General features: G+C 39.7%; 1 protein-coding gene across 3 annotated transcripts in view; it reads left to right on the top strand.

The window, feature by feature from the left end:
* Positions 1–13,914, top strand: part of KCNT2 (potassium sodium-activated channel subfamily T member 2) — a 336,723-nt gene that overhangs the window by 282,180 nt on the left and 40,629 nt on the right. For all 3 annotated transcript variants that reach the window (XM_040985195.1, XM_040985194.1, XM_040985193.1), the window contains one exon: positions 1,819–1,930. In XM_040985195.1, coding sequence (XP_040841129.1) covers positions 1,819–1,930 — 112 coding nt within the window. The remainder of the gene's footprint in view (positions 1–1,818; positions 1,931–13,914) is intronic.

The following is a 13,914-nucleotide window of genomic DNA, read 5'->3' as shown; positions in this document are numbered from 1 at the left end:
GCTGCTCTTCTAAATTTTTAGGAATTTCAGAAAAACAGGAAGTTTAGTTTATTCATTCTCATTGGTGACATTTGAGTAAGAAGAGCAGAGCACCTAAAAGACCATCATGTGGAATACAGATGATGCAGTTTCTTCGTAAACTTATTAAATTGCAACAGTTTGTTCATCCAGCTTTTAGTCTACATCATGTACACAAAAGCACAAACAAGAACTGAAGTGTCACTTTATAAAACTGAATTAATTAAAAGGCTGTAAGGTGAATTACTAGGTACAGAGAGGAAGGCGTAATGTTTCTGATATCACAATTTAGTAGAACTGAGGCACAGATAAAATCTATCACACTATACAGCAAAAGGTATGCAGTAAACAGTATCTATGACGCTCAGTAAACCCGATTGGAGTAAATGATTCTGACTTTAGAAGACTTCTAAATTTTCATTTCAAGGCCAGAGAAAAATTTGAAACAGAGATCAAATGCACAAAAATTTAGTTTTTTTTTTTTTTCAAACAATCAGCATTGCGATTTGCTTAGATGAGGAAACATAAAGCTCTGAAAATGAAGATTGAGCCTTATATTATTGGCTACATTTCTTAAGGCTGAAATTTCATAAAACACCTGGTGCTATGTTTTTAAAAGAGACTTGCATTTTTAGTCCGGTTGTGTAGCCAAGAGTGCCTACAAATTTCCCCAAGGACCCCCTGCATGTGTCACCTAGCCTGCTGTCCTGAGAGGAGGGGGCTGTCCAGGCAGATCCTCCATGAGCAAGTGGCCAGACCAGAGCATGGGAAGCACTGGGACTGAGGGACGGGGCTCCCTGGTTGAACTAAGCACAGTCTCATACCGTCAGGAACCAGGAGAAGCTCCCTGAGAAAGGAGCAGGCAGCAGGAGTAGATTTGTTAGGGAGCCACGGATAGACTGTGTAGCCTGCCAGTTTTCAAGCAGTTTTAGTCTCAGAGGTCTCAGTCAAGGGCGAGAATTTGAAGAAGTCGTAACTGAAAGGCAAACGTTGAGAAACAAAACTGATTATTACAGGAGTATCCAAAAATTTGAATCAGGATAGCTCCCAGGGAAAACACAGATCTCTGGGAAGGCTCAAGTCAGCAACTGCGAAAATAAAAAGATGTTCATTGTGGAATGATCCTCCTGTTCTTGGGGAGAAAGCCCGTGTGTCTGTGTGTGTGTGTTTTTGTGCATTCCTGTGTGTGCACAAGGATAGACAAGAGTGAAAATTCCTCAGAAATCTTCTTGCAAGAATACTGGCAGTGCTTTAGCCTCAGTCCCAATCCACTGTAGTTGAAATTTTCTCAACATTATTTTCTTTCCTTAGAAGTCCATTTTGGCAGGCTGTGACATTTAGAAAATTGCGTATGATGGGAACGTGGAGCCATAGGACAAAAAGGAGTTCATTTAAGGCACGAGACACTTACCATGTACATTTTTTGCCAAACACTGTGTTCTAGTATAAGTTCTGTTTTATTTTCATCCACACCGTAATCTAATAACTACCTAAATCAGCTTTATGAGACTCTCTTCTAAACTATTCTTCAAAATTAGAAGAATAAAATGTCGAGTCAAAGCCAACGTAGGGAGAATATTTTTCTTCTTGTGCTGAAATGCTGGTTGAAATATTCTTTGGGAAAGCAGTGTTTCCGTTTTCTTGTGTTGTGCAGAACATTTTATGTGGCACTGCCTGCTGTTGGAACCGGGTGCAGTGTTCTGCCTAGGGCCTGGAATCACTCACTCATAAATATGTTGTTGTAAAAAATATCATCTTGGATTGTGAGTGTAATGCCTGTTTTTTCCCCCTGAAATACAGGTTGTTTTCCAGTCTCAGTATTATCACAGAACTCACTCACCCAGCCAACATGAGATTTATGCAGTTCAGAGCCAAGGACTGTTATTCTCTTGCTCTTTCAAAGCTGGAAAAGGTAAGACCTCAGTTTATTAATAAATTGCATTTATCCATTTTGATCTGAAAAATAACGATGTATCTTAACAAAGATGTCATGAGATGAGAATTAACTGAATATTTAGTTATTAAAGTCCCTATACATAATTTAAGAAAATGTGATAGATCCTATTCATTTACATGGCAGGTAAGATTTTAATGATCATCATTAATCATAAATTGAAACATGATTTGTGAAAGACATCAATTACAGAAATGTACACACTTACCGATAATGTGCGTTGTATTACAAGTGACTTTCTATATTGTGAATCTTTGTTGTTTTCCAAACTCCTGAGGGTGTTAGAGAACTTGTAGGCACTGTTGAATGCTGACTTCCTACGGGTCCACAGCACAACGTGGGACAAAGCTGAGTTTATACGGTAGCTAAGTCACAGTGAGGCCCCATCCCAAGAACTTTGGCAATGTGTCAGGGAAGGTTAAGCAAGCTTTTTTTTTTTTTTTTTTGAGAACTGAAAGTTTGAATTAATAAAGGATTTTCAAAATGAACACTTGATTCTAGATTTTGAAGAGTTTAGGATAATGCTATTGGAGTCAGTGGAATTATAAAGTAGTGTTTGTGGACAGAAAGCCATGGTTTCTATGTGAAGAATCAGACTGAACATAGGAGCTTGGCAGCACAGTTTTGTCCTCAGCTTTCATCTGATACTGGTAAACTGGAAGAGTTGGATGTAATAGAAAAAAAGAATAGCATGTAAATACATGTTAAATCTATGTTGTTTTCATCATTTATAAGGAGATGTGATAAAGTAAATGATACTTTTTTGATGAGTTCTTTTTTTTCACTCGACAGTTGTGATTCTGTGCCTCTCTGGACACCGTTATAGTTCCTACTGGACATGTAGTTGAGGAAGGTTGCTCCGTTACTCTCCTGTATTGATTTCTGTCCACAAAGCTGGTCTCACACTACATTGGCTGAGCCCCTCCATGCTCCTTTCATGGGCTTAGAAATCTCTCAGATGTGGAAGCTGAGTTTGAGACAGGAGAAATAACCTTTTCACGATTGTACACCATCAAGCCAGGGCAATAAGGGCCACTTGAGGCCACTGCCGTGCAGGATGGACACTTCCATCAGTTCTCACAGCTTGCATGACACAGAGAGAATGGAAGTCGTGCTCAGAATGGCTCCTCAGCCACAAGCAAACCATTCACTAGGAATCCCACTGAGCTTTGAGCCGGCACCTGGCAGTACAGCCTCCTGTATGACACTTGAGACCGGCTCACCTCTTGTTGAAGAAGTTGGGATCTAGAGTCAGGTTTCCCCGCATCTCTAAGATTCCAAAGGAGTAGACCTACAGAAGTTTCACATCATGTGGATTCTTATCCATGAAGTAATCGTGGGATGTAGCAATAGAGACAGTGTAGAGAGCACACCAAACAAACCATGCAGAACATTTAGCCCGATATTTGACATGTATTTAGTTCTCAAATAAAATATACTAAAATTATAACTGTCAAATATATTTATTGGTATCACTAATCAACATCCTGTTTGGTGTATTCAGTGCCATGCCAAATCAGTTGATGTGGAAAGGTCAGAATTGTGGGAATTTTGTTTAGTATTTATGAGTGTGTACATCTGAGTGATTTTATGTCTATTGCATTAGGGAAAATGAATGACGAAATTGGATTTTCATCTTTGCTGGAGAATCATTTAAAAATAAAATCACTTACTAATCTAGAAATTCTCTAGAAATGTGGAAAGCAGTTTTACTTTAATAAATGTTGAAACTCAATGCTTCGTACATCGCAGGCAGCCAAAGAATGCAAAGGAAGAGCCAACTCTGTATGTGTAAATAAGCATATATGTTGCATATATGTCAGTAAATTACACATCTCTATCCAAATGCAAAAGAAAACTCACCATGTCTTTGCAACAAAAACGTGGTGCAGCATGAATTCAGGCACCTAGACAAAAACCAAAATAAATCGTTTTGCCTTTATGTTCACATTTCTGGAAAACATCTCTCAGGCTCCCAAGAAAAAGTTCCTGGAACTACACTGACTAGAAGTATATTTAGATTTCAGAAGGTTTGCCTTCATTTCAAACAGACAGAGCTTTATAATTGCAGGCTTTCTAAAGGGAATGCCTTAGGAAATGGAATTGAACACAATTTAAAATATGTCAGGAATAGAGAGGCTGAGGAAATAGAATTGAAATCAGGAATGTGGGTGCTTTGGCCAGGGAAGGAGACATCATGCCTGTGGACTGTAAGTGCCCCCAAATCATTTGATCTGGCCTGCTAGGGCAAACACAGGAAAGAATCAGAGTTCAGTAAATGCATAGCAGGCTAGTTTTTAAGTTGATAATTTTATATGGTTTGTGAATGACATTGGAAAGTCCAAATGGCCTTTAGCAGATAAAGGATCACCCCTGTTACGTGCAAAGCCAAAGGAAAATTCTTTTTAATTCACTTATTGAAATGTTACCAATTGAAATTAAAGTTTATCTCAGAAATGTTTTTGCTGTTTGTTTTTCATGAGTTCCATCCCTTCTCTCTCATATAAAAATGTGTTGTAGTCCTACTCCCAGCACCCACCATGTGAGCTGGTTTGGGGACAGGGTCCCGGTACAGTCAATTTCAAGGAGGACATTGGAGAGGAGAAGGCAAAAGGAAGAGAAATGGGTAAAGAAGTCCATGAGGCAGGGATAGAGGGCTTCCTGTATGGTTTTGGGAAGAAAACAAACCTACCAACATTTTGGCCTCAGACGCCCGGCCCCAGAACCGCAGCACTGCAGTCCTTCACACACCAGACTCCATTGCCCGTGAGCTCAGGGGCCCAGCGACTTGAGCCGTGATCTGCTGCTTCCTCAGGCCTTCAACAGAGAGCTGGGTTGAAAGTGGAGCAGCTGGGACAGGCCAGCGATGCAGGCAGAAAATTCGCCTCTATACCACCATACTGTCCACCCAAACAGCGCTTTCTATTACTAGTATTTACAGTTGTGAAAATATAGCTAACTTACTCGTTAGTTATATTCCTGTACCTGTATTCTTGGCACAAGAATGTGTATTTAGGATTAGGAAGCTGGTCTTTATTTACAGTTTCTAGATATATTCTCAGTAATGTTTCCTACAGTTACTGTTTGAGAGATATATAGGTTCTTATGACAATTATTATAGTCTGTATATTTGAAAGGTGTACCTGCTCCATCACTGTAGAAACCCAATGAAGGTTTGATTTCAGGAACAACCATCAGCTTGGCCGTTAACACATTTGTTATTTGTCATCATTTATAAGGATGGATGTGAAATGATCGACTACTGACCCCAGTTGTTATACTTACTTGACTAAATTTAGATATTTTGCTGCAAATCAGGCACTCAAAGGAACTCATTATTTTTATTGGCATCATAAATAACACTTTACTGAGATTGGGCCAAAATAAAAATTAGAAGTGCTCCAAAATGGGGAAGAAATGATCCCAGCTATCACAAGATTCATGGCTAAGCCTCTCTGACCAAAACAAATAAACAAATAAAAGCAGTTAACTCAAAAAACATGACACGTTTATTTAAGTTCTGTATTACACAGGAGTCTTCTGACGCGAAGAGCCCGCAGGTGCAAATCAGCATGCGTATGAGTAGGTTTCGTAAGGAGTGGGCGGTTGGGCAGTAATGCGCTTGGACAAGGGAAGCATGATCTTCTGGTTTAAGGTGGAGACATGTAGTGAGGCTGATCTGTTAAGGATCTTCGTGGTATCTCTGAGCCTTCAGCAACGGGAACAGTCACTTCCTCTGCATATAGTAGGAACCACTCTGCATTAGAAGTGTATGATTGTTTAGGAGAGAATCTAGCAAGCTTTGTGGGAAGAGAGAAGGAGCTAGAGAAGATCAGAGAGATCTTCCTGCTTTTACTGTTTTATGGGATGTCACGGTGGTATGTTTTGGGTGGTATGTTTTACCAAACCTAATCATGACTATTTTCTATAGTCATCCTCACCGAGATGGTTTCTATAGTAAAGGGAAAAGCTGGCGAGCCAGCGTCTCCTGCCAGAGTGACTCGTTGGAATCCTGGTTTCTCCTAGTGTATGCACTGAGAGGCAGCAGGTGGTGACCCAAGGACTTGTGTCCCTGCCTCCCATGTGAGAGACCTGGATCGAGTCTCAGCTACCTGGGTTGAGTCCCAGTTTGGGGAGTGAGCCAAAATAAGGGGACATTCTCTTTCTTTCTCACTTACTCTTTCCTTTTCTTTCTCTCTCTTCATTTCGTAAAGATTAAATGAATAAATATATTTTAAAGATGTCTTTATTCCTTTGAAAGGAAGAGTTACAGTGAGAGGGACATACGCACGCACATCCCCCCCACACATACTCTCACATCTCTGTCAGTTCACTTCCTGAATGGCTGAACAGTCAGGGCTGAGCCAGGCAGAAGCCAAGAGCCAGGAGCTTCATCCGGGTCTCCCATATTGGTGGCAGGGGCTCATGCACTTGGCCCTCCTTCTGCTGCATTCCTAGGCACATTAACAGGTAACTGCATTGGAACTAGAACATCTGGGAAATGAAATGGTTCCCACTCAGGATGCCAATATCACATTTAGTGCCTTAAGGTTACTTTTCCACAATACAAGGCCCAAATATATATATACATTTTTAAGTTAGAATGAAAGAACTGAAAACATAATGAAAATGTGAGCTGAAATTTTGAGGACAATTTCTGCTCTTACTGAAAATGAAGTCTTAGTCTATTATTTGTAGTTGTTATCTGCAGAATTATTCTGCTATTGCCATTGTTCAAATGCACATACGTACATCTCTACACATGCAGAGAAAAAGACAATGAAAGAGAGAGAGATCCTACACCCGAGTTCATTCCTCAAGGCCAGGCTGAAGTCAGGGGAAGGAACTCAGTCCAGATCTCTCATAGGCATGTGGAAGTCCAAGTATTGGCCTGTCACCCAGTGTATCCCAGAGTGTGCCTTCCGGGAGGGTGGAGTGAGATTTAGACCAGGCACTCTCATATGGAATGCTGGCATCCCACGCAGGCTTTTAAATGCTATGCCATAAACCTGTCCCAACTGCTGTGTTCTGTGGCTCTTGTCTTCCAGCTCAGCCTTCTTATGAGGCTGTTATTATTCATGTAATTTCAGAGTTCCTGAATGTATTTCTCAGAAAATACATTCTTAAACCTTCTTGTAAGTTTGTTTCAGGTGCGTGGCATACAGCCAGGATTCCTCCATATGTGTCATGTCTTGGTCTCCTTAGACTGTGCTCCTCACATCTTCCTGAAAAATACACTCAGGTTGTTAAGATAAGAGGGTTGGACTACATGGTGGGTAGCTTCCTCCCCCCACCCAGCCCCCATCAAGTAGCAAACACTTTGCAAATATGGAGATTCTTAGTCTTTGCAGACAATACCAGCACACTTTTGTCTAAAAAGAAGTAATGAATGGATTATTATGGGCATTCAGTATGCTGTGGAAACTGAGTTCACTCAAATGCCAAAGATTAATTAGTAGTACTCATATAATGAGCCCCCAATCACAGCTCTGAGGAACGAGGCTCAGAGGGCTTTCAGCTCGTAAACTTCCTGATGCACAGACACTGCCGCTCCTGGGGACCCTTTCCAACTTACCTTTGCCTGCCTCTCCATGTGTGTCCTTCCCTAGAAAATAGTCATCATGCAGTAAGGTCGTGCTCTGTGAGTCATTTTAGTGAATAATTACTCTTGAGGGAGCACTGCAAAGTTCCGAATTTAACTGCCTTTAAACGTGTACAGTTGACCTGGAAATGCCTCTTAAAATCTATGTATAATATCGAAAATGCAAATTATGCAGAAGCTATTCATGGGGTTCAAAATTTCTACACCTAACTTTTAATTTCATTTCCATATACTTTTTGAACCATGCTTGTGTGTGGTTTACCGATGGGGGACTGTGTGTAAAAGTTTGTGAAAAAGTAATTGTGGATGGCCTGAAAAAAGCAGCAGGAGATGGTCAAATTTTGGGGTCTCTTCCATTCACATGGTCTACACAGTGGAGGCTCCGGACTCCTGAGTTCTACCTGGCCCAGCCCCTGCCTTGCAGCCACGTAGGGTAGAGTAGTTGAACCAGCAGAGGAAAAATGATTCTTTCTGTCACCCTTTTCTCTCTGTAACTCTGATTTTCAAGCAAAGAAATAGTCTTTATAAAAAAGAAAAATAATGGCAGGTTCCCCTCAAAGTAATCAATGGATAACCACTGTATTATGATTGTTTTCATAACTGTTAACTTTATAAAATTATTTTAAAAGTCATGATTTTACTTGGCTAAATTTTCAGTAACCTTAGAAAGTGTTAGTTTTCTGTATTCGGTATTTCAGGTAGAATGGTGTTGGCAGTATGATGTGCCCTCCTGACCCCAGCACTCATGCTGTGCTGGGGGAGCTTGGTGCACAGCATATAATGTGACAGTTTTTCCTGAGTTGGGCACTGCACACTGAGTGGCTCACTATAAGGATGGGGACCTGTTTTCTGAACTTAGACTACAAGGTACATTGTTATCAAACTGATTTGTGCATTAAGAATTGTTGCCAGTAGAAGTTTTGTTTATCAGTCACCTCGGATAGATCAGACAATGTTTTCCCACATTTAACTACAACAGAAAAAAAATTTGTCTTCTCCTCAAAGTCTTTTTTTTTTTTTTTTTGGTGGGGGGAAGCCAATAGGAGAAATAGCAAACCTTTTCTGAAAAACAAGGCTCTTTCATAATGAATCCAAGTCAGACTTGGAAGGGAACAAGTTGCGATTTACGCAAAATCTATTCAATGAAAATGCAAAAATTACAGATTTTTCATTCTATAGAAAGCAAGAGGAAATAAGTTCCTGCACATGAAATGAGGCATTACTGCTTACTCCTGCCTCCATGTGCTTCTGCTTTAGGGCTGAACGCTGCTGTTCACCTTGGCCACCATCCTCCTCCTTGTACCTCCACATCCTTATTGCCTGCACATGCTTGTATCATATGCCTTCGTCATCTTTGCATTTGAGTGTCTCTCCTACAGAAAGAAACCTTTGTTAGTTATCTTGGTGCCTTAGGAACTTAATGCAGGTGCCGACACCTAAGAGTTAATGGAAAAGCATTTCTTTTTTCTGCTGCTTAGAATTTTCTTCGAAGCCATGGGATCATCTGTAGTCTGCTAAACGTATTCTACTTTTTAAAATTTAGCATTCTAAAATGTATGTTTCATTTACTTACTGTGTTATTTTCTGATATAATTGATATTCATTCAAGTTATGTGTCAAGTAGATATAATCCAAAAGATCTCTGGATTGATTTCTTACTATTTCATTTTCCAAAGAAGAGCTCCTTTGGAAGCCAGTGGAGTAAACAACTCAAATGAATCTTGTTCAAACGAATCTGAAAAGGAGCAGATGTTTGCAGTTTTGACAATTTGCTCCCTGACCTTATGGTTTACCAAATTGAAAATAAGTAAAAATGTTAGCTTCTTTGGATCAATGTTGGAAAACTAAGAAGCTTCAATAAATGCATTCAGACCAAGTGAACCTTCTCTGCAGGTCATTTACAGACTAATCACTACAGGTTTACACCTTCTGGTCAGGGTGCTTTTGTGAGAGACACAGCAGAGGGTAAATCAAACTGGGTGGTTCACATTAATGATTAATGATTTCAAATGCTAATTTTAAAATCTAAACTCTATACTGATGAGCTACAGTTTATAAAACCAATTTGATTCTTCACTGTGTTGAATGAAAAAATTATGCAAAGTGTTATCATGATGGGACTAGTTTCTGGAGATCTTGTTCTTTGACCTAACTTTAAAACCAGTACGCCTTGAAAATAGTACTCTAAAAACTGATTTTCCACTCCATTTTAAGGAAAACTAATAGCAAACAGGCAATAAATTATAACTACAATACTAGTCACACCTCCTAAAGGCATATCACCTTGTCATGAAGGTTTTTCAGAAGTTGAAGAAGCTTCCAGGCTGTTCCAGAGAACTGTGGGGTGAGGATCTGAGGATCTTACCCACAGTGAGTGGGAGCACAGGTAGAAGAAAAGAATTTTCGTGATTTAACCAGACCCCTGAACGATGTACCTGTCATCCATGTTAGCAAGTATTTAAAAGTCATCCTGCAAAGTGGTTCGGGAGCCAGACCATCGTGCACCTTGAATGCTGACATACACAGAGAATGAAGAGCTATGACAGGCTTGTAAATGAGGACAGGGGGATGGTGGCATCATCAGACTTGTGTATCTATCAGCCTGCCATGGTATTTCTGTAGTTATCTGGAAAGGGACACTGTGGGTGGGGGGAGGAGGAGATAGAAAGTTACTTTAATATGGGAAGGGAATAATAAATAAGGGGTTGGTTTAGGATAGGGCCATATTGTTGACTGAATCTAATGAGAGATTTCTGTGAAAAACTGGCTTTGATGAAGGAGACAGCACAATTATTATCTTTAATAATATTAAATTTGGACCAAAGTGGAGGTATAGCAAGCCAATCCTCCAGCAGTGGCTCTGGCATCCCATATGCATGTCAGTCCATGTCCAGCTGCTCCACTTCTCATCCAGCTCCCTGCTTATGGACTGGGAAAGCAGCAAAGATGAGCACAACTCTGTGGGTCACTACATCCATGTGCAAGGTCCTGAAGGAGCTCCTTGCTCCCAGTTTCAAACTGACTTAGTTCTGACTGTGGCAGCCTCCTGGGAAGTGAATCGCCAGATGAAAGCTTTCCTTTTGTCTCTCTCCCTCTGTATTTCTGTAATTCTTCCAAGAAAAAATAAATACAACTTTATGAGTAATATTAAAGTGATAGCACATAATAGTCATACGTGTAAAAGCTCAAAAAAGGATGGGAAGTATGTAAGTGTGTGTTATACACATAAAAGCTTAACTGTAAAGCCTCAAGAAAAAGTTTACCTTTTAAAAACTTTTTCATTATTTATTTAAAATCAGAGAGACAGAGGGACAGAAAGAGAGAAAGAGAACTCTTTTGTTCATCAGTCTAATCTCCAAATGACCTTACGGTTCAGAGTTGAACCAGATGACAAGGTTGAGCCAAGAGATTCTTCTGGGTCTCCCTTGTGGTCAGCAGAAGCCAAAGCATTTGGCTTGATACTCCTCTGCTTTCCCATGCTATCAGCAGTGAGCTGGATCAGAAGTGGAGCAGCTGGGACATGAACTGGCATCCATATGGTATGCTGGCTTTGCATTCAGTGGCTTCATATGCTACGGCACAATACCAGCCCCAAGAGAAGCTAAGGCTTCCATGAAGGACAGTTTAGCTAAGGACTTTATCTCGAGACTTATGACGGCATGTTTATAAGTAAGACAAACCAGAGACAATGAGTCAGCAGTCCCAGACAGTATAGACACTGAGATAGGAGGATGTGCAAAGAAAGCAAGCGCTTTAATAAGAATGGATTCTGTCCCACCCTGACGAAGGTCAGGTGGGAGAGACGCTGAGAAGGGCCACCAGAGCTGCAGTTTCAATGCTGAGTCCAGAGGCGAGAATGAAGGAATGTAAAGGAGCCATAACTGAGAATAAGGGGTAGAAACCACTAATTGTGCCTGTCAAATTGCCATGCTCCTTTTTTACCTCTCACATTGTTCTGTTACACGTAAAAGTTGTATGATTTCATCGTATATGTTAGATGTTCATGAATTAGAGGAAGCAAAATTTCTGTCAGAAACACATAATTTCCTCTAGGAAGGCATATGTTAATGCTAACAAACCCAAATACAAAACAGTTTACACCAAGCATTTTAAACTGTCTCCAGTGCTTAAATTAGGACTTTAATAACATAGATTTCTTTCAGGTATTCGTTAGTAGAAGAACACAAAGTTAATAGTAAAATGAGTAGAGTTGTACTAGGATGAAGATATGTTTATATGAAGGTATTTTAATGTGTGATTATAAAATAAAAAATAATACATAATTTTTGTATGTCAAAAAAATCAGCTTTACATAGCACAGCTGTAGTCCTTCAAATTTTCAAACTCCATTTAGTCACCAAAATTAGAAAAGTGAGGCATTGGGTGGACTCCACATTATTTTCTTGCTTTCTGTATGTAACTCTTTTAATCTTTAAATTACATAATTTTTTGATGTAGGTAGCAACAATAAGGACACATCTTTTTGTACAATAACATTCAGTTGGCCATCTGTGTACCAGATACTACGTTAAATACTGGTTAAGCAATGAGGTGGGAAGTACCGTCTCTGCTGTCTTATAACTCATGGCTTAATCAAATTAGAAGGTAATTGCTAAAAAATAAGTGCTAAGTTACAGATTTCGAAAAAACCCTGGAAGTAATAACAAGAATAACTAGGGAAATCTACTTTAAATAAAATTATAAAGAAAGGCCTCTCTCATGGAATGGATACCTAATTTAAACTATATTGATAATATCAAATGATCCCAGAGAAAGCTTGGGAAGTAGCATTATAGGAAGATGAAAAACAGTAGCAAATCTTCAAGCTTATACATAATTGGATATTTTCAAATATTAATAAAAAACATTGAGTATTAAGTATAGATAACTTCTTTAGATGTTCTTTGTTTCTGTTTATTGGAGTCAGAATGGAACGTAGACTAATATGAATGTTTCACAGGTAATGAAATGGGGAATAGGAAGTTTAAGTGACTTGTACAAGCTCACTCAGCTAATAAATAGCAGCACTTTATTCAGCCCTTTAGACACGTTTTCAGGGCTCTGAATCATGATAGACAGCATGTGGGACTTATATAATGAGTCCATTTCACTGACATGGAAACTCAAGCCCAGGTATCAACCTTTGTGCAGAAGCTAAATTAATCTGTGGTGTGTGACTATTGGCTGATAATGAAACAAAAGTGTTTTAAATGTTGGCTGCTTCCCAATGTTGGGGAGCCATATGCTGGATTGAGAAAATCATCACTGACAATCTGAAAACAAGAAACCACTGTACACAAGAAACCACCACCCTGCTCCTCTGGGTTCAGTCTAATGCTCCATTGCCAGGATATTCTTAAGTCAGGCTCTTATCAGGGTGAAATGCGGTTTCATCAAAGTGCTGCCTCGTTCTCCAGGCATAACCAGGAAAGCTTGATCCAAAGAGTGAACTAAGGATGATGAGCCAAAATATAAGTAACGAAAGTTGTTAATAAATTTAATTGGTAAAATTCTGCAGAATAACTTGGAGTGACAAAAGGCTTGGGGTTGGGATGTTAACAGGAGAGGTAAATCTCATTAAGTGTTTTAGCCATAGGTTGGAGAAGAGGAAATAGTTATGACGGTTAAGTGAACTAGAGCTGGAATTTGTGTATTAGATGGGTGGAGTGGGAAAGAGAATTAAGCAATCCTTGGGTTGATTAGTTAGTCATTTTTCATCTTCATTAATTGATCTGTACATGACTCAGCATGATGGGGAATTTGTGATACTAAAATGCAAAATTCAGTTACAGAGCAGTGTTTGGGGTGATGATGTAATTGGACTTTGGGAAAGATGTGAAAGCTAACATAAAGGCTTACAAATCCAAGAAGAAATAGTTAAGGCCAAAGACAAGATGATAGCACATTGAAGAAGTAGAGGGTAATTTCTAACTGCTAAATTCTGGCTTTCCCCAAGCTTCTTCCCACTTGATTTTCAGCAGGAGGCAGTGTGATGTTTCACCGTTTCTCCTTCCATGAATTGAAGGCTGCTGTGTCTTCAGCCCCTCCAGTTTCTATGTGTGTCTGCTGTTGCACACTCGCACCTTTGTCTAACTCCATCGAAGGGCTTTCCTATATCCCTACAATGTTAGCTTCAAATCATCATTGCTTGCCTGGTCGACTTATGAGCAAATCTGTGCCTTGTTTATTTCTGCTGCAGCTAAATCTGACATTAAAAAAATAAGAAAGAAAAGCTGATGAAAACTGAGGGATATGGCAAAATATAAAGCCATAAAGATATACTCAGCCAGGTATCACATACTGTCTGTTAGAGGGAACATGGGTGCCAGTTCTAATCCCA

The sequence above is a fragment of the Ochotona curzoniae genome, unplaced genomic scaffold, assembly GCF_017591425.1.
Source record: "Ochotona curzoniae isolate NIBS_2020 unplaced genomic scaffold, NIBS_Ocur_1.0 contig_430, whole genome shotgun sequence".
Lineage (NCBI taxonomy): Eukaryota > Metazoa > Chordata > Mammalia > Lagomorpha > Ochotonidae > Ochotona > Ochotona curzoniae.
The sequence above is the reverse complement of the archived record's forward strand: the minus strand, read 5'-3'. Positions and strand labels throughout refer to the sequence as shown.